This window comes from Colius striatus, chromosome 2 (assembly GCF_028858725.1).
Source record: "Colius striatus isolate bColStr4 chromosome 2, bColStr4.1.hap1, whole genome shotgun sequence".
NCBI classification, from domain to species: Eukaryota; Metazoa; Chordata; class Aves; order Coliiformes; family Coliidae; genus Colius; species Colius striatus.
The window spans coordinates 32768265-32789477 of record NC_084760.1 but is presented as its reverse complement, the minus strand read 5'-3'; the positions used below and the strand labels follow the sequence as shown (position 1 = coordinate 32789477).

The 21213-nt window shown below is 38.0% G+C and overlaps 1 protein-coding gene across 1 annotated transcript in view; it reads right to left on the bottom strand.

Moving 5' to 3' along the window:
• Positions 1-2086: 2086 nt before the first annotated feature.
• LPIN1 (lipin 1) overlaps positions 2087-21213 on the bottom strand; it is a 48205-nt gene continuing 29078 nt past the window's right edge. Inside the window, exons 13-20 of the mRNA XM_061990224.1 lie at positions 20642-20718; positions 18486-18630; positions 16369-16517; positions 14451-14537; positions 11315-11467; positions 9413-9527; positions 6521-6624; positions 2087-5699 (exon numbers count right to left, since the gene is read on the bottom strand). Of these exons, the coding sequence (XP_061846208.1) occupies positions 5540-5699; positions 6521-6624; positions 9413-9527; positions 11315-11467; positions 14451-14537; positions 16369-16517; positions 18486-18630; positions 20642-20718 (990 nt within the window). The 3' untranslated portion in view covers positions 2087-5539. The remainder of the gene's footprint in view (positions 5700-6520; positions 6625-9412; positions 9528-11314; positions 11468-14450; positions 14538-16368; positions 16518-18485; positions 18631-20641; positions 20719-21213) is intronic.

Genomic DNA, 21213 nt, shown 5'->3' with positions numbered 1-21213 from the left:
TCCTGTATCAATAAATAGATTGCTGGCAGCAGGCAGAACACCTGACAGTGCTGGAGGCTAAAAATTGGTCCAAGGGTAACCATTAGAAAAGCCAAATCGATTCTTCAGCTTGGAAACTGCATCTCCCCAATACAGAGTTTTCTTGGCATTAGTTGGCTTAATCCAGCAAGGTCCTTAAGAATATGCACAAAATTCAAGGAATGGAGGGGCATCTTAAGCACATGTCTAAATAGGCTGATGAATTATGTCTGTATTTGTTTTCCAAAGCAAGCCTTATGAAAAGGATGCACACGCACCACTACAGAGGTGCCTATACTGCAGGTGAAAACTTTGCTTCCCAAGTAAATGAAAAAATAAAGAAGTCCTAGTCCCTACCTAAGCTTAAAATTTAGCTGTAATTGCACCTTCGTTCTGCTGTTAACACGATCCCTTGGGCACTTAAGCATAGATTTCCTTTGGGTCAATGTTACTCTCTCCTGTTTGGCAAATGAAAGCAGCCTTCTAGTCTCTTCTGTGCAAAGTAGACATGTGGGATTCCAGGCAAGAGTGCTTAACAGCCCAAAGGCAGAGCTCAGCACTTGACCTGGTATCACTGAGGTTCAGCATGGGGATGGAAACAAGACATTGCTTTTTGGCCATTTGCTTTGATGTTGTTCCTTTTCTCTAGTTCCTCCTAGAAGAAAGCTCATTTCTCATTTTGCCTTTATTTTTCCTACTTGCATCCCAATGACTGGAAAGGATAAGGATCTGTTTCCCAAAACATCCAGCCTCTAATTCCTCTGCACCACTCTGGGGTTCCTTTAGAGTCTCTCATCTCTCATTTACAACTAGCCCTTTCATTGCATATCTCCAACATGCTACAGAACAAAAGCACAGGCTGGAATTTTTTGCAAGCAAAAAAAGCTGGGACTACCTGAGGTTGTGCGACTGTGACTGTACTCCATTACCATACCTTACTGGACTTTTATGGAAAGGAAAAAAAAAACGCACAAAACAAACTCCAACCTCGAGTCTTCACCTCTTTTATGCATTCACAGAAGAATTGAAAGTTATATTAGTTATACTTTTAGGCATTAGCTTTTAACACCATCTTCTGCCTCTTGCAATGAGTTGTTCTGAGGCACTTTATGTCATCTGCAATGCATACTGTATTAAGACTATATAAGAAAAATATTAATGTAGTACTCTTAAGAATATTTCTGACTTTCCCTACAACCCCAAGTTTATGGTCTTTGCTCCTCAGAAGGCTTGCTGCTTCAGACTTTTGTACTTCTAAGTTCTAATGGGATATTCCAGGAGCAATGAATATGTCCTTATAAAGTTTGGTTTGCTGATGCAAAAGAATAGTTTCTCTGACTTTTAATTAAAAAGGCACCTTCATTTCAAAGCCTGTCTCCAGAGCTCCAGTGTAAATGTTTACACAAGCCAGAAACATACAGAAAATAGAGAAGACTGAAGCGGCAGTGACCGCAGGCTGCCCAAATAGGGCTGTTCTTGTATTTTTACCACAGAACTTGAGCTGCTGAACTGCCTTATCAATCCCAAACATCTTTGTTTTCATACCAACTCACACAAGCCTGGCAGTATCACCATGATGCAGTTGGTTTGCTCAGCAAACCTGTCAGAGGGAGCAAAAGGCAGCACTGTATTCTCACGGACAGAAGGAAGAGGTAATTGCTTCTCACCAGCAGAACAGCCAATGTCAAAGAAGAGGAGAAAGGAAGAAAAAAAGTATTAACAACCAAAAAAAGAACAGCTATCTGGTCTCATTGCCATGAATGACAACACTCCCATTCAAAACAGATGGCTAGTTTTTCCTTAGGTCACACTAGGAATTAGACAAAAGGAAGACTCAACAAAATTCTGGGGTGGGGTAAGATTCCTTACTGGTTCCTGTCTGGTTGCTCTTGGCTCTGACATGCTGTTCTCATACCCAGATTCTGGCCCCATGTCTCTCAATAAACTCTTTCCATTCAAAAAAGCTCTGGGTCCAACACTGTAGCTGAACAGCAAAAATTTTGTGAGTGCTGGAAGTTACATGCAATAACCCCACCAAGAAACAGGCAATGGAGACTGAAGCCACAGATGCCACGCTTTAGTTTCAGCAGTTCTGCAAAAACATTCTGTCATTATCAAAACATACAGAAAAATTGGGGAAAAAAACAAACCTTATTTCCCTTTATTACAATATATCTGTCTTTGTTGTATTCAGCAGATCAAAATGAGCTGTTAAAATGATTTTCATCATTGCAGTAGCACATACATATACGGATAAATACTGTATATAAACAGGCTTTGAAATAATAATCCATATCTACACAGTACCCAGTACCTTCTTTCTCATCCCTCCCAAAATGACAGCAGTAACATTTTCTCTTCAACATAACTGATGCAACTAGTATGCTGTTCTTTGGTTCACATGACACAGCTGGAGCGGGAGGCTCATCAGCTTGAAGAAAACAAACATTAGCCACTCCTCACTGCTGCATATTCTAACTTATGTGTATTGTATAAATAGAGCATATTGGGATTGAATGTGTTTGCATATTTATGCTAGCCAAATGTTCCTTCTGTAACAGAAACCAGCATTACAGTGAAAGCAAGGTTGAATCTTTTTCTTTCGCAGAAAGAGTAAGGATTCATTAAACCATCGATTTTACTTCTACATGAATTAACAAAGCAGATTAAATACTATGCATAAAATTGCTCAGCTACCAAATCAAAATGTCTAATACTCTCTGATAAAGTATGGTGATATTCTTAGCAGGTCAAAACTTTGGTTTTCCTAAGCATCTTTCCTTTGAGCAGGTTCGATAAGCTTTAGTTACACCAGCACACATTCTTTTCCCTGCTGAGCTACCCGGACACAAAGGGGTATCCAGCAGGAGGGAAGCGTTCAGCGCCACAGCGGCACAGAAACGCTGGTGAGAAGGGACCCCTGGAGGTCACCAGCCCAAGTTCAGGCGGGAGGCGAAGGACGGCTGCACTACGTTGCGAGCGCCACGAGCCCAAGATAGCCGGCACTCCTAGCAAGCCTGGAAAGGCCCCGGGCCAGAGCTGCCGCTGCTCTCAGGGTTACCCGGGCCGGCGCTGCACTGCGCCCCCAAGCCTGCCGGAGTGACACCGGCCGCCCCTCCGCGCTGTCATTCACTTTGAAATACTAGTGGCAACCAACGACTCTGCATCAGCTACTTAAGTTAGAAATAAATACATCACAGGCTTTAATTGTGGGGGACTTGCAGGGACTGTCTTTTCTGACAGAAGCCACTGCGTGTGGTACCTTGAGAGAAATGGATTTCAACTACTGTTAAGGGTAAAACCCACAAAACCGGCAGCCTCTTACTGAACAGGAGTGTTGCTTCAGCTTTATTTTGCATAATATATGGATTGACATAGGTCTTTACCAAAACTGAATTAAAATAAGATGCAGTTAGTTTATTCATCCATTTATTCAATCATTAATGACAAGTTTTAATAGATACACTTAAGGGATAAGTGTGGCTATATTTAGAGATGCACCCATCTCAGTTTGGCAACCTGCAATCCCTGCTGATTGTCTTTCAGAAAACCCGTATCACATTGCTTCCACCTTTAAGTGAAAAAAAGAACCTTGCATTTTCTTTAAACTTCCAAGACAGCATAACCAGCCCGGGCTGTTAAACATGTGTTGCCTTCCTCTCCCTGTCTGTCTAACCCTGTGCCTCCAAAGCGGGTATGCACCTTGCCCAAAGCAGCAACGTTCATGTCAACAGGAAGACTCGGGGAGGGCTGCGTCACTGCATATTGCAGCTGTGGAGAGCACTGCACTTACATTCATTGCTATTGAAGGCACAGAGAAATCATAAATTGGCCCCCTGATGTTCCAGATAAAATCTGCACCACTGAGTTAGAAAACCCCTACTACAGAATCACCATCCTACCTATGCTGCCGTCACTCTTGACATGCAAAACTAAAACTTGTTGAAACAGAACAAATGTGATACAGAGCAGCTGTTCTCAAACTTTTTGGTGCTAATCAACTACAATCACATCTTAACATTTCTCTTCTGCCTTCATATTATTAAACTCTTAACTGAAAACACCACAAAGCAGCTGTAAAACGTGTACCATATCCTGACAGATCACAAGCTGGCAGAGACCACAGCTGGTGAACCACTGGTTTAGCCACATTGAAACACAGTATATGTGGAATCTCATGATGACATTTTCAGTGTGTCAAAGAACAATCAGACTTCTAAATATATTTTAAAAGAAAATAAAACAAGTCTCTTTCCTATCTACAAGAACATTTGAGAATCATCCGCTGGTCACTCGAAGTCTACATTTTAAGGAAAGTACTGCATTGTGTAAAGGCAGACCATTTGGAAAACATTATCAACTGATCTGCAGTATTGCTTTTAACAGACATAGTTAAATCTTAAGGCTGTCAAAAGCAGGTAGCAAAAAACAGTATCTACAGCTTGTGTCTGGACAAATAAGGAAAAAAAAAGATCAAAGAGGAGATTTTGTTATCTCAGACAAGAATAAATTGCACTAAAAGTATCCATTCTTTAAGATATAAAACACAAAAATAAAATCCATACAGTAAAAACCTGAGATGCATCATCCTCCAGCAACAAAGTTCACATTCTAGCCAAAATAATGTTTCAAATAAAACCATTCCACACTGACAAAATCCTCAGTGTTTTTGGCTCAGTAACTATCCCAAAACTCAGCACATTCTGTGCGTAAGATGACTTTACTGAAAATCACTGCCTTCAGTAAGATGGGCACTAGGCACAGCAGCCTCTATCTTCCACTTGCTCACTAAATCCAAATAGCTATTCTTGAAACATGGTACTTCTCAAATTGGGAGAGGCTGACAGAATCTGGCCATCTTATTTCATTTGCTATTTAGATTACACATCATGTATTTCCTCAGGAAAGTGTTACCATGTCAAAACAGGCTTGAATTGGCTATGACAGCTACACTGATTTACAACAGCTGAGGATCTAGACCGGTAATTAACTCTTAAACAAACAGTTATTGGTCAAGCAATGGGAAAGAGGAAGAATCATTCACTCCTTCAGAAAGGAATTTTGGCATGTGGATTGCAATCCCTCTCCGTGTCACCAGACGATGTCAGGACTGGTGAGCACCTTCCATTCCCTTACTTGCAGGGGGTTCTGCCGAGACGAAAGATGACTTCAGAGATACAGAAAAGATACAGAACCACTTTATACCCTCCTGGCACGTTTAACTGTAACCGCAACATCACTGTTATTTGACCTTAGCTAATGAAATTGTATGGCACAATTTGAGCAGCTGGGTGAAGAGCTTAGAAATGCCACTCCTATTCCCAGTAAGACTCCTTCTTATCACCTGGAAATGTGACTAAGTATTTTGAAAAAGCATTTCTAAATTTGCTCACAGCAAAAGAATACAATGCTCACAGTATCACAGATTCCAGCTGAACTGCCAACTGCAAAAGCCAAGTGATGCCCTTTCAATACACGCTAACTCATTCTTTGAGCTGAGGCCAACAGTTTGGAGGTACAGTTAGGACACGGGTGGATGTTCATCCTGAGTTTCAAAAGGCGGTAGAGGTTCTCTCCAGTAGGTGAACTGACTGTAGGTATCAGAACAAGGGAAGTCTGAAGAATGGCTTCTTTTCAGCAAAGGGAAAATGTGATCTACCACTTCACATAGTCTGACGTAGCTGCAAAATAAACAAATAAAAAGAAAGTTGAAGCATTTCAGATCTTTCTTTGATTTTTTTTCTGACATCTCCAAGCACTAAGGCTTGACTATTCTCACACAGACAAGTCATCCTCCTCAAATAAATAAAACCAAACTCAATTTTGGTGCCTAGCTTCCAGTAAGGATTCACAGTTCAGGTCAGAAATGCATTAATTTGAAGCAATGATACCTAGTGAAAAACAGGTGCCATTTTTCACCCAGATCTCCTGGTAAAATATTGAAGTCCCATATTTTGTGTCCCTGTTTCTGTCCAGCTTGGCTCAAGCATCTCCCTACTCAATCAGTTATTCATATTTTATACACATATGGCTCCCCTTCAATTAAGGACATTCTTAGCATTACTAAAGGCCATTTCCATTCAGTCTGAGTTGCTACAGTGCCTAAGCATCTTGCCAGAATCTCTCAGCCCTATCATCAGATGTTGGTTTCTGGCTCTTCTATACAGAAGCTCCAGGAGAAGGAAATTTTGAAAAGGCTATGACAAGGCAGATTGCTTCAGATAACTAGCTAGTCTCATTTTCATGTAAATTCCTTTACATGATTAAAAGTAAATGGAATACATTAAACTAAATACTAAACTATTTCTTTTCATCAGTTTTTTTTTTTCAGTTTAACAGAAGAAAAGTGGAAAGTCCACATTTTATTCTAATTTTTATATGCATCATTTGAAATATTCTGCAGAATCTTTCATTAGTAAAATCAAATGCATCTTTGAGTAACTTGAGTTATAAACTGGAACAATAAATTAATCTGTAAAGTGTGAGATAAGAGATTACTTACGATGAGATGTTTGTCTTTGCATGCTCTTGTATAAGTTCTCCTTTGGGGTTAACTGTAAAAATCCTGTTTAAAGAAACTCCCACCTGTTTGTATGAATAAACATCCTAAACATAAGAGAAAAGAAAATAAAGAAAAAAATCATTATTCTGCTTTTGCACAATAAATATTCTTGCTGGAATATTATTACACAGAAGAATCTATCTGCACAGTATTGGTGCTAAATTTATGTAATTACTATGTACAAACTAGGTCAGTGTAACAAAATGCTCATGAAACGGACAACTTGCAGCCACACAAGGACTTTGACACTTCAGTTTAAACTACTGATCAAAATCATGTCATTTTTTTTCCATAACTTCGCTTGACACAAAAATAACATTCAATTAAAAACTAAAAGAAGTATTTGCACTTTCATTTTTCTTTCAGAGAATATTTAATTTCCTGCATACGTTGCGCCGAGTGTCTTGCAACAGTGTACAAAGGTTAAAACATAACTGACACATAAAATAGTGATTACTTTGTAAGGAGAAGGTCACAAAAGGATGTCATAATGACATTAAAACCCCTGGAAACATTCCTTAGCTCCTGAGTTCAGATTTGTGCCATATTCATATACTGACTCCATGTTAGAGGAAAGTGGAAAAAAGGGAAAGCAAGGAATATATGCCAAAACTGCAGCAGTGAGCCCCGGCAGGTAACATAGATGCAACTCTGGGAGAAACAATTACAGGCAAGAATTAAGAATGTCTTCTAAGAAATTCCAATTGTTAAGGAAAGTAACAAGTAAGTTTTGATCTGTTCTGAAAAAAAGCTTGACAAAAGCAAAGATGAAAATATCTCCCCGAAGATCAGAGCAAAAACAAGATTCCATTTTACTAATATAAATCATGGTTTTCAAAGCTGAAGTGGTGAAAGACTGGAATGTTAATTAAGATTATTTTTATCTCTGGATTATAAAGACTGTTCCAAAAAATTAAGTAACTGAGCAAAAGTTAACAGCAGTCACTACTAGAATTCAGCATCCTATCTGTTGAACTTGCTACACTTATCCATGAGTACTAAAATTTAACCAATTGTTTTTCTGGGGAAAAAAATCTAAACAAAACAAACAAAAATTAAGCTATGTATGATATAATTATGTAGCATTTGGAGAGTGAGGACCTCGTCTTTTCTGACATAATGCTTTTAAAAATGTAATTTGCTAAAAGGTAGAGCTGAGAAAGTTGCTACTCAATAAATATGATAAATCCTAACAAAAATTAGACAAATGTAGAAACACAGTCGCACCAGAAAGGCATCAGGCTGAATCCTCTCAAATGTACCTACAACATCTATGGCTTCAGTGACAAAACATCTTGCCAGGTCTCTGTGTTCAACATGGAGGCTCCTAAGCTGCCCAGGCTCTGCATGTTCATATTCACCCTGGTGATGGTCAGTGTCCACATTTATATTAACTTCCCTGAGTGTTTCTGCTAGTGAAGGTATGTAGATGGGGATGGAATCCGTGGTCCTTGAACACTTCAGTTTGAAGGCTTTAGCTCTCCTGGAGTCAGTGGCAAGAGATGGTCACCTACCACCTGAGCTACTCCCCAGATGTGTCCCATTTCTCTCCACCAACTAAAGGAAGGGAAGCAACTGAAGTGTTCTCTTGCTAATCAGACTAGGAAATATGAAAGGTCAAGGACCATTGTCTGAAGACTGAATGGCACAGCCAGGAATGCAGACATACAGTAAGTGAGGCTCCTGGGCACAAGTAAGGGGCTCATCTACCTAGTTTAGTTAACATCTATACTTAGGTGTCCAGTGAAACTGTGAACATCTAAAGCAGCAGATTTTCTACATATCCTCTTCTGAAACCAGGATACATTCAAAAATTTTGTGTGAAACAAAGCCTCTGTCTTTCCTTAGGCACCTATCATGATATTCACTCCAGTGAGTGCCCATTCTCAGGCTGATAAGTCTCTCAACCTTGTGTCAGTATTATTAAATTACCTATATCCTTCCCTTAAAAAACCCAAAATCAAACAAAAAATCCACTAATCAAAATACTGCTATCAAACCAAAAACAACCCACAACAAAAACCAACACTCCATGCCTCCACATAAACACACTTTCAATATAGCTATATCAAATGCTCACTGGGAAGAGTCCATTCCTCAGGCTATAACAGCAATCACATCCAGAAATTGTCTGAAAGACTGCTGGATGCCTGTGTCAAAATGGTCTCTTGGATCATGCTAATAATTTTAAAGAAGGGATAATCACATGCCAGGGTTCTAGCCTCTGCCCTTTCTCCTGAGACTTTTTCCTTTTCTGGTGCATAAAAATATTATTTGGGCTAGCAAAGGAGTAAAAAAGTTATAGCCCAATTATATAGCCTTCAAATGGATGACAAAGACCTATCTTCCCTTCTCTGTGTCAAACAACATATCACTTTCCATGAAATGTAGAGCCTTTCGATTTCAGTGGGACATCCAAGTTCTTAGACTTTGAAGTACTTAGAGCTTGAAGTCTAAGTCCTACCACTACTCATCTGAAAGATTTTCTGTCTGTCCGCAGGTATCTCACTGACACTACATCAATGCAGAGTAAAATGAGATCAGTGTTTTCACACCACCTTAAGGATTTTTTACATAGTTAGGATTTCAACCAGTGTTTACTATTACACTAATTTATGCAGATATAACATAGTTACTTTGCTGCTCTTCCATGTCTGTTTGCATCGTACATTGTGAGATCTTTGAGGAATAATCTTTTTAGTTTCCTTTTTTACAGATCTGAATAAAATATTAAATCCCATTTAAAGCTTCCAGGTTTTAATGCAACAGAACTATGAAATCACAGCAACCTTTCTGTACTCTGAAACAGAAATAAATTCAGCTATTACTTACAGCAGGTCTGTTTCCAAAAGCAGCATAAAAGGGTTCTGTGTTAGGATAAAACAAATTTTTTATGTCTGTCAAACACTGAACTTTAAATTTTTCTGGCTTTTTTTCTATCACCTCCCTGAAATGAAAAAAGAGAAGCCGAGTAAGTACATATGAAATACTGCACAAACCACTTTCTTTATTCAACATTTTTCACCTCGCTGGATATTCCTACAGAGCCTCCACCCAGTAAATCTTCATTTGGAAACTGCAGTGCCCACATTCCCAAGCTTACACAACAGGCAGAGTAAATAAATCCTCTGCAATGAGGGAACTTCTATTAGAACCTATGTTGTAAAGATGGCTCCCGAGCAAGGCTGGTTGATTGTAGGGAGCAACTGCTAAACAAAGACTTATGAAACATAAATCATCAAGTAAACTGCTTCTTGAGAATGATTCATAGATTAAAGTAGCCTTCACTGTGCATAGCTTTTTTGAGTTGGGTTTTTTTAAAGATTGCAATTACCATACGTGCTAGAAGCATCTCAGCCTACTAAAGTACTTCTACAGTCAGGGTCCTCCATCACTGCTAATTAGCAGAAGTCAAGGAATAAAGGAATCTTCTATTTCTCTTCAGTTGCTCCTTACAGAGTACAGAATTCATTAATGAATAGAGGAGCTCTCATTTCTGGGCAAAAACCCTTTCACAACAGCTTCTCTTGGCAAGGAGACTGAACAGGTGGCACAGTCTGGAGTTCCCATAACATAGGAAGATGCCAGCATGACACAAAAGCCCTTAAGAAGCTCAGAATCCCACATCCTAGCACCAACACATATGTCAAGGAAGATGTGAATAGTATAGAAGCTTCACGGGAGTAATGCAGTCCTTTGGAACAGCAGCTCCACATATAAACCAAAATTTGAGAATGTGCAAAAAGAGCAATAAAACCATCTCTCCTCAGTCTTGATACACCTGACCTCAGAGCTCTCAAAATCACAGTAATTACATCTATAGATAACAACAGAGTCATTTATTGCTCACACATCACAGCAGTTACAATAGTGTATGCTGACAGATGGGTGTAACAAGATACCAGAAGAGTATCACTTCAAATATATTTCTAGATATGAGGAGCACAAAGTAAGAGTAACTACTCTCTCACTGCATTTATTATTTAATCACTCTAAGGAGTGCACTGTATTACCTCCACAGTCTCTTATATTTAGAACACGACTAGTAAGACAGCCTGTAGCATGTCACTAAATCAGGAGAACATCTGAACAACCTTCCATTAAATATTCTAATGAAATATATCCTGTCACAGCAGCTTTTAACAGCTTAAAATATTTTCAGTAATCACTTGACATGCTTCACTCAATTAGCAAGAAGGTACGATATCTATAATCTGTGGTATTTTTACTCTAGGTGTTGAACTATAATAAGTAAAAGAACAACACTGTCCACACAGAATGTCACAGTGCAGCCAGGAGTAAAAGAAATAGGTTTCATTTACACATTAATTTCTTCAAAACCCACAAAGCAATATTACTCCAAAACATTTTTTTTGTGCCAATTGGCACTGGTATTATAAGTCAAGAGAAGAGTGATTAATATGTGAACATTTTTTCCCATGGCTAAATATTAACACTAGCTAAATATTAAACACATGAAGTCAACAAGACTGTTTACCTATTCATATACAGTGAGCACAGATGTATGCTGAGGCATGTCTAAGAGATAAACTAAGCAATGTGACTATCTTTTAAACTTTAATCTTTAATACAATTTCTTCTTCATTACATTTTGCATCTATACGTAAGAAAAATACATCATGAGAGATTTCAAGCACACCCATAAAAAAAGCTAAGAAGTCAGTCTTTACTGACCTCTACATTTCTCTCTGCATAAAAGCAAAATAGCATTACCTGTGAAAAGCTGAGAATAAGCTGCTTGGACTCAGCAACACTGGCCCTTGAGGTAGCACAGTTCCTCGTTCATTGACCCAGTGCAAATACCCTCTAGTCATGTCTGCCATTCCAATAGCACGTGCTGAGCAATACAAAAATTTATATCCATTTCTGTGAAGATAAAGAAAAGAAGAAAGTACTGTAAAAATAAAGCAGGTATTTCAACATGAATAATTTTGTGGGTTTAATGTCAATGAATCAAATCATGACTGTTAAACAGACTTATTTAAAAGATATAAAAATACTTAAGCCACAAACTTGGATAATTAAAATCCATCTACCTCCACTGCAGTTAGTGATTTACAACTAAAGAGGGCTCATTTATTTCTGGTGGTCTCACAACTTGTGACTTCTTATTCTTTTCTATCCACTCCTCTCATAATCCTTAGAATTAACTGAAACAGTATCTACTAAGATTAAAACACCTGCCATAAAGCAGGCAATGGTGTATCAGCCTTTGCTATATTAAGTGTTGCACTCCTGACTCATGGGCCTCTGCAAAAAAATATTAGTCTTTTTGCGGCAGTACTATATTCCTTCAAGTCAGAGCAAATTTGAAATTCAAAACACAGTTCAAGAAGTAATCTTTGACATGACACTGAAATAAAAGCTTCAGTAGACGTCACAGCTTACCCTTGGTTCTGCTCATGACAGAACATGTTAGCTCAACTTAACAGTAATTTACTTTGCAAGAGCTATAAAGAAATTATTGTTTACAACAAAGAAATACTGCATTCAGTGCATGCATGATCATTAAATCTAACCATTGAATGTTGATATGGTGTTCAGCTGTAATATCTAGCCACTACATAATTAACTTGGTAATTTGAAAAACAACATGACTCAAATCTATTTTTCCCCCTGTTTATTAGCACCAAAGCTCTAACAATTGACAACGCTGGCACACATAGAAATAACCACTGCAATTAAAATAATTAATTAACATTTTCACCAAATGTAATGCAGAGGTTATACACAGAACTAAATACCGCCCAGCATGTGAATTCCTAGGCTGTCCTGTCTTTTCTGTGACTAAGTATGTCCATACAGAATAAAAGCACAGACACGTGTCTCTGGCGTAATTTAGATTCCACCATCTATAATTTATAATTCATCATCCATGTAAAACAAAAAGAGATAAACGAACCTTAGTATAACCCTAGTACACAGAACAAATCAGATTAACTAAGAGGACAGTTGTGATGTGTACCAGAGGCTCTTCAAACATTTATGGTAATTGGAATACATCAGAACAGCTGAATTTAATGCAATAAAAGAAAATCAATTTTATGTTCTGTATAAAGCAGCAAGATCAACCTGGCCAGACAGCAATCAGTAATCTTCACTGTCAAAGTTAAGATCAGATACTTCATCTGATCCCATTCAGACATCAATTAATTTTTCTCCTCATTTCCTTTTTTCATTCAATTACCAATCACAAAACTCATCACACTCTGTGTTTGATCCTCCAGTGTACACAACAGCTTCACCACGTTGCAAAACATATCCAAAGAACCAACAGTACACATGTACTCTTGCACCATCCTGGCTCACCTAGGAGTATTCCCCACACACATCACCCCAAGTGAGTTGGTATAATTTCATTGTTTTTCTCCTGTTCATATTCATCAGAGGAAATATCTCCATTTTTTTTAACATATTGTTCCAGGTCAAACCAGGATACTTCTCCCTGTTGCTGATGTTAACCTACCTCAGGCACAGCTGATCTATTGTTGCCCAACATTTCCTCAAAAGCTAATGAATAAAAACATTTTCAACATATCGTTGGATCACAGGTATACTGAGCTACTTTTTGAAGATGCCTCTCTTTCTCCATGGATTACACAGTGTATACAAGCCACAGGTAAATATGATGAATGATGAATTCTGTTCCATCCACAGTGGCACAGAAGGTATTTTATCACTGCAGACCAACAGGCACCACTGCAGGTCAATTACTGAGCTATAATACAGCAGCTCACACTGGTGTTGCCAGGTATAAGCCTGTTCCTCCGGCTCTTTGGAGCATGTCTTGTTGATTTTCAATGCCTTTAAATTGCATTTCAAGCAATGTTACTCAAAATAAACCAATGACACAAAAATATTTTAAGATGGATCCTTCCTAACTTTGCAGTTCAACAATGAAATAACAAGTACTTATATAAAGATATAAAAGAATAAATTGTATAATCAGCAGTTTTAAGTCACAGAATCATAGAATGGTAGGGGTTGGAAGGGACCTTTAGAGATCATCTAGTCCAACCCCCCTGCAGAAGCAGGTTCACCTAGATCAAGTCACATAGCAACGTGCCCGGGCGGGTCTTGAAGACCTCCAAGGAAGGAGACTCATCATCAATGTCTTCAAAGACCATCATTACTTATACCACAAATAAAACAATATTAATATTAGCAGTGTGTATCCTAAATGCATCCATTTAGACTCAGGATCAGACACTGTACTATGCTTTTAGGGTGAGATTTATCTTGTTTGACTAAAAGCCTAATGTTTAGATGGTTCAAGTCTAAGCTGTTTCACTAAACTTCCTTTCTGCTTATTGCAAAGTGAGAGAGCTCCTCCAAATATATTCAACCCATGCGTTTTAGATTCCATCCCTGAATGAATCCAGGTGAGTCAAGTTTGGCAAGAACTCCACCTACTGTGACCACCTTAAGACTAAACAGTACTTATGCATTTCACAGTCTCCTCAACACAGACAGAAGAGAAAGTGTGTTAGCACCTTAGAATTAATGCCACTGCAACTCCCAGTTTGCAAAATGTTACACTTGCTGCAACTGCACGACTCATTCAAATTACTGCTGTTTTGGGAAATAACTGTAGCTATCTGTTTGGGATGGGTGGAAGAGTAATCACCACTCATTGACAGGGGGCTTTTGCTTTTGATACTACGAAGCATGCTTTGCTCTGGATTTCATACAGCAGATGTTTATACGATGTAAGCATCAATGAAGTGACGAGACATTGATGAAATTGGCACCATTATAGGTTAAGAGAAGCCTAGAGAAATTTCAATTTTTATATGCAAATTAGCAAACACAAACAAGCCACAAATGCACAGATTTACTGAATACTCACTGGCTCACTTTATGGTACAACTTTGCAATGCCTTGGTGTGTCCAGTCTTTGCCAAGAGTTGGCAAAATATGCCCTAAAGTATCTGACCTGAATAAAAGAAAAAACATATAACTGAACTGAAAAAATGAATACTTATAATAACAGCTGACATTAATATAACTCCCCCAAACTGATTTGTCTAGCAGCAAAGGAAAATAAGACTTTTTATAAGGTAGCGATTGTGATTGGAAGACGACTATTTACTCCCTCTTTTTTTGAGATAGATTGACATGCTCATCCCTGTCCATGTTGTTTTAGTTACTCTCGTGCCCCAGGACTTATCTTCATGGATATGGTCATTGACATGGAAGTTACAGCATACAAGCTATCGACCAGACCTGTCTAGCAGGCTGGCCAGTACTAAGTATGCTTTTTCAGGGTTACATTAAATGTTTTTACAAATAAAACAAATCTAACCATATGGGAAGTTTATGGGAAACTGCAAAACCACAAAAAATTCCACTTAAACACAAGGGAAAATTGCTGTTCAGGTGAGGGAGCCCTAGCACAGGCTGCCCAGGAAGAGTGTGGAGCCTCCTTCTTTGGAGGTTTCCAAACTTCCCTGGATGCGTTCCTGTTCCCCTTGATTGATGTAAAACTGCTTTAGCAGGGGATTGGACTGGATGATCTCTAGAGGCCCCTTCCAACCCTGACCACTCCATGATAAGTCATGTTCTACCTTATTTCAAACTATCTTCTCCACATAGAAGTGGCAGTTGGTCATGTATAGAGTATAACCATAGAATCATAGAAACATAGAATGGTAGGGTTGGAACTGTTGTATTGGTTTCCATGTAGCTCCTGCTTTACATGAAAAAAAAAATTATTTGCACTAAACATCCAAAAATTCAAATGGGCACCTCACTCCACTATTATAAAGACATACAGCAAGAAATCCACACCCTAAATATCTTGCATCTTAAAGAGGAAAACAGTGGGTAGTGACTTCAAATGGATTTGCAATGGTATTGTAGGGTGAAGTGATTCAGTACGTCTCCCTCATCAGTTCAGTAGCAGAGAGGATAGATCCCATTCACTTTATTGAAGCTTAAGAAAACAAAGGCGAAGGGGATATTAATTTATGTAGGCAACAAAAAACCCATTTGCCCTACAATGAATAAATTACAAGGAAGAAATAATTTTCATTGAAATTGCTTTTTAATTCACCCCAAGTTGCTCTTGGAAATTATTTTGCCTTGTTCTTTTTTGTAATTAGATATTGACAAGTTTCATTTTGAGATAAATGAATTTTTAAATAAACTTAAGCATTGTATTTTAAAAGATCAAAAGACAATGCTTATATTTTTATTACGTGTTTCCCTGTTCCACATACAATTATTTTCCCAAACATTAAACAAGTAAGTAAAAATCAGCAAGTGAATAATTTTTGTCACTTCAAAATTCTGTGTTTTATCCAAAGTATTAATTTGAACCTTTCCATCAAATTCTAATTCTAACACTGATTTTGGAGTCTTATCTTCTAAATAACAATGTCCCTCACTGGAATGCCCCAATAACACTTTTTAAAACAGAATTCACACATTTCTTATTTTTAATGTATACAGTCTACTCCCTAAGTATGTTGCAGCAAAAAGGTTATGATTTTGCAGAAGGTCCTCCCATACCACTGTAAATATTATAATGAAACACAAACAGGTGATAAATAATGGGCAGATTATCATCTGTGTTCGTATCAGATTAAGAATTTAGCTAATGATTCTTAACTGTTCAAAATCCCTATTAAAAAAACCACACACACACACAACACAGTAGAACATAATGATTCTGAGGCTCAAAATTCCCTCTTAATTACTTATTTCTTTACTCCAAAGGACACCTTGTCCTTGCAGATAAAGTCTCTTCCTGTTCAGGAACTCACCGTGTGATTGTTCCATCAATGTCAGAAATAATTACTTTATCATCCCAATTCCACAGGTAAATGGTGCCTTCACAGCGGCAAGTGCCTTGGTATTGGGTTGTAACACTAAAAGTCACATCATTGGGGCCGTTCTTGAGCTTCAAGCTTTTCTGCAAGACAGTATCAGCAAGATAATCAACAAACTGAGAGTGTGAAACTGACACAGGGCAAATACAAAGCCACAGAGGACCATTGCCCCCGTGACACTGAATATTATTGCTTTCAGGAGAGCTATTGTCTAAATAATGATAGGTGAGGTTAGCCCTGTGTGCGGTACATTAGGCATTGATTTATAGAGCAGAATAAACCAACCAATCAAAAATCCTCTTTCACAGTTAGGCATATTTAAAAACCAAAAAAAACTAACAAAAAAAACCCCTGAAGCCCATGTAAACAACAATAAATTCTGGAATAAGGACTATCTATGGAAGTTTTCCATTCTGAGATATAGATACATACACAGAAAGAAATGTACATAACAAGGAGTTTCATGAACTGTAATTAAGAGCGTTTATAAGAGGATTTGTGCTCTATGGTATTACATCTCTTTCTTATAATAATCCACCTCTCATACTACCCGATCTACCATCCTTCAGTCTCCACCAAATTTCCTTAACCCTCCCACTTCCCTGCCTTTCCCTCCCATTGCCTCTTGTGTCACTTAGCAACACTGGGCAAGGGACTACTGATTTGATTCTATTTGTGAACCTAACTACTCACTTTCACAAAACCTACAGGAGTTTAACACTTTAAGTGTCTCTTTCTAACTTATATTTCATAGAATCATAGAATGGTAGGGGTTGGAAGGGACCTTTAGAGATTATCTAGTCCAATCCCCCTGCAGAAGCAGGTCCACCTAGATCAGGCCACACAGGAATGTGTCCAGGCAAGTCCTGAAGACCTCCAAGGAAGGAGACTCCACAACCCCTCTGGGCAGCCTGTGCCACTGCTCCCTCACCCTCACAGTAAAATAGGTTTTTCTTATTTTTAAATGGAACTTTTCGTGTTCCAGCTTCATCCCATTACCCCTTGTCCTGTTGCTAGCTACAATAGAAAAAAGGGATGTCCTAACCTCCTGACACCCACCCTTTAGATATTTGTAAATATTAAAAAGATCCCCCCTCAGTTTCACTGAAAATATTGCTGCAATTTCAGTGAGTTAAAAAGTGAAAAGGAGGTAGGAATGCTGAACAACTATTGGTGACTGAGGAGTCTGACCCACTCGTTCGTCAAGAAATCGATCTAGAAGTAGTTTTAGCTTCAGCTAATTTCTGCAAGGTTTCTGAGTCTGAAAAGTATCAATATAGTTGTGTAACTCTTGCTTTTTGTTTGTTATAGGAAATTACCAACAATTCCCATCCACCTCTTGGGAAAAATATTACATTTCTTATAAACTATTCAGGCAAGTGACTGATGGGCTGTTTAATGCTGGACGCCTTGTGTGGGTTTCCTTCAGAAAATTATTTGGCTGTTGATAAGATGACAAAAAGTATTTCCCTAAGGTAACTCATTTTTCCAGATAAAATTAGAACATGTAGAACATAAAACTAACAGTTTCATCACCATTAGTTAAAACATCTCTGTCAGAGGAAGAGAATTGGCTTGAAAAAAAAAAAAAAATATAGTTAAGCCACAAACTACTCCTTCAAAAGTTACTAATAGAAAACTATATTTATGTAAGATGTGACTATCTGCCTATCAATGAGGGGAAAGGAAAGAAGAGGAGGAAAAAAGAAAAAAGAGGTCTAGTGGGTTAACATACACACTTTATACAGAATACAGAAAGGACATGGTCTCTGTGTACTTAGTCAGGTGACAAACACATACTTTGGAACTTATTTTTCTAAATGAGTTTCCACGTTTCTCTATTTCTGAACCCCAGTACTTGCTGCAAGGTACAACATTAATGCTAAACACTGAAAAGAGAAGGGAAAAGATTTTTCTTCTGAAAAATATAACACAAGAAAGACTAAAATGCAAGCTGTTAGAGCTTGTTAAGTCTTGCAAGCCTAAATAACAGTGACATTTGTGCTGTATTAGAAATGACGTTTCAGGACAAGGGTGTAAAACTAACTCACAAGCTGGTCAGAAGTGAGTCGAAGTGTTTTTTTGTAACTGATTCCAGACAATAACGAGAGATGACTTGAGTTGGTTTGTAATGATCCAAGGTTCTGTTTGGCAGCTCTAGGGTCCTCATCGCTTGAAGAAGATTCATCTTTTATTCTGGAACATTGCACACAGAAAATGATGTTATCATGTCAGTAAATGCATCTCATTATCCATTAAAAATGCATTAACCGCGAGTCACCAAGTAAGTCATTGATTTTCTGCTCCCAAGTACTGTGCCATAGAAGGTCATTCACATCATCGCTTTAAATACATCAATGAAGTGCCAAATTTTCATTCACACACGCTCCCCTTATTCATACTTGGACTGTGCTAGCCATTCACTTGTCTATAAGCTAGTTTTCATTACTGAAATTTAAAAAATGTAAATTAATAATCCATATTGACTCACAAAGCTCATCATTGTGGTAAAAAAATAATATCCATTAGGCACTGTAACTAAAAAAATTCCTCAATTCTCAGAAGAGGAAAGGAGCATTTGTTATGCTGGTCATCTCTTCCCCCTCACTTTTTCTCCTCCCTCAAAGAAATTACCAATTAACAGAAAAATCCAGGTGATGAAAATTTTGTTACAGAATGTAACTCCTCCTTCTCTTTCAATGAGCAACTTTAGATTGGATTGTTCCTTTCCAGGATTTGCAGGATTATCTCATTCAGAATATGATGAAGAAAAGTCATAAAACCTGAGCTTCTTTACACAATTCTGTTTAAACATGATACATCAGTTGTTTTTTTTTCTTCTTCCTGCTACAACTTTTATTCAGAAATTTGTTATGGATATTTTTCTTTAGAGAGAAAATTTTCCTACAACAAAAAAAATCTATCACCTTAAGTGGAGGGTAAAATAACCTTTCAGATCCTACAAATCTCATCTTTAAAATAATTGGCATTTGGCCTCTTATTTTGATCACATCGGGGTGTTGTTTGAGGTCAGGAAGCCTTGACTCAGTATCACGGTACCGCACGTCATGACTAGCAACACTTAAAAGCCTATCTTATCCTTTGCAACATTGGATATTAAAAGCTTTGCTCAACATCCCACTTGTCACACTTTGCTTGCAAGCAAAAAACTATTAGTGACAGATTTCTAAGGTCAGTTAAAATTAAAACAAAGAACATCAGTTATAGAATCTAGTCTGCTTGAAGTCTTAATACCACTTTAAAGCTTATCTTTAGAAAACCATGAATGAAACAAATCTAAGTGTCACTTGCCATCCTTAAAAGGAAAAACAGCCTTTCTGATTTATTCCATGGTGCTCTCAAATCCAAAGAGGCAACTGAGATAACAGCCAGTCTCCTACAGAATAAGGAATCCTCTATCCAGAACATTCACCTGGACTGCAACCACTGACCTCCTGAAAGAATGACAGCTAATGCCTTGTTGTTTCACAAAGGTGACCTTTGACCTTAATGAGCATAAAGCATGTTTGAATCTGGTCCTTTTCAGCTCTAAGTGCAGACAGCACACAGTAGGGGTTGTCTTTACAATAAGGTCTGTACGCACAGAAAAGGTGCAAGGTTGTCTTTGGCAAACTCATCTCTGTAAAGCCTCCAAAGCAAGTAAAAGCTCATCTTATGGAACCCTCCCCCCAAGAAGAGATTCTGGCCATACAATATGATCAGCTTGGAGCACGAGAGGAAGAGATTTCTGCAGTCTTTGAAAAAAGTGTTAAAAAAACACGACTATTGCCTGTGAAAACTACTCTGGAAAGTCTCAGTCCCCTGAACTTCTCAAATTATGCAGGAATAAATTGTGAGGCCATAAACATAAGTAAATCATAAGTTTTAGCAACTGAGATCTCACAACAGTAGGGGGTCATCCCTTGAAAACTCCATAGAGAATTTAGAAAACTGTTCTAAATATTGTTTGTTTTGAAGGGGCTGGAGTGTGTGTCATGTTGCTGCCAGGCAAACCCCAGAAAGGCTAGAGTGCACTCACAAGGTCTGCAACACTGACACAGGCAGAGCCTTTGAGCTGCACACACCTGAGGCAATCAAGAACACATTAAACATGTTTCACTGGTGCAATATTTCTTTGTTCAAATAAAAGAGGCAGTTTGCTCTCATTTTTAAATAGTAACTCCTGCTCGTTTAATCTTGAGGGTACCTGTTTGCCATGCTCATTTGTGAAGAATCTTCTCTTTTAAGTCCAGTCCCACTTATTCCTTGCTCTGGCTTTGTTTCCTGTAAAAATACAAGTATGAGAAGCTGTGCATCTCCTGCTGGGCACAGAGTGAATTTTTTGGGAAAAAATATTTGAAAAGCAAATTGTGTCTTGTACAGACTTGCTGGAAATCAACAGCATGCTTCCTTGGCTTGTGGGCAATGCAAAACTTCATGGTTTTCATAAAAAATAAAAGTTGAACAGGAACTAAACATTTATGGAAGAAGTACAGCAATATCAGATTGCACAACTAGCACATAAATAACTATTCAGTTTGTGCATCTCAAATAGCTTGATTGCACCTGAAAAAGCAAACTGTGAGCCTGAAGAAGAAAAAAAAAGAAATACTTTTCATAGAATCATTAAAATCCTTACTCCAGTAAAACTCTCCAAAGTGCTTTTACCTTGAGTAGATACTAAACTCTATCAGTTTCCGCCCACAAGATTTTAAAATAGTGAATGATTTTACGAGACATACAAACAACAATTACATCTCTTCTAAATTTCTAGCTGCC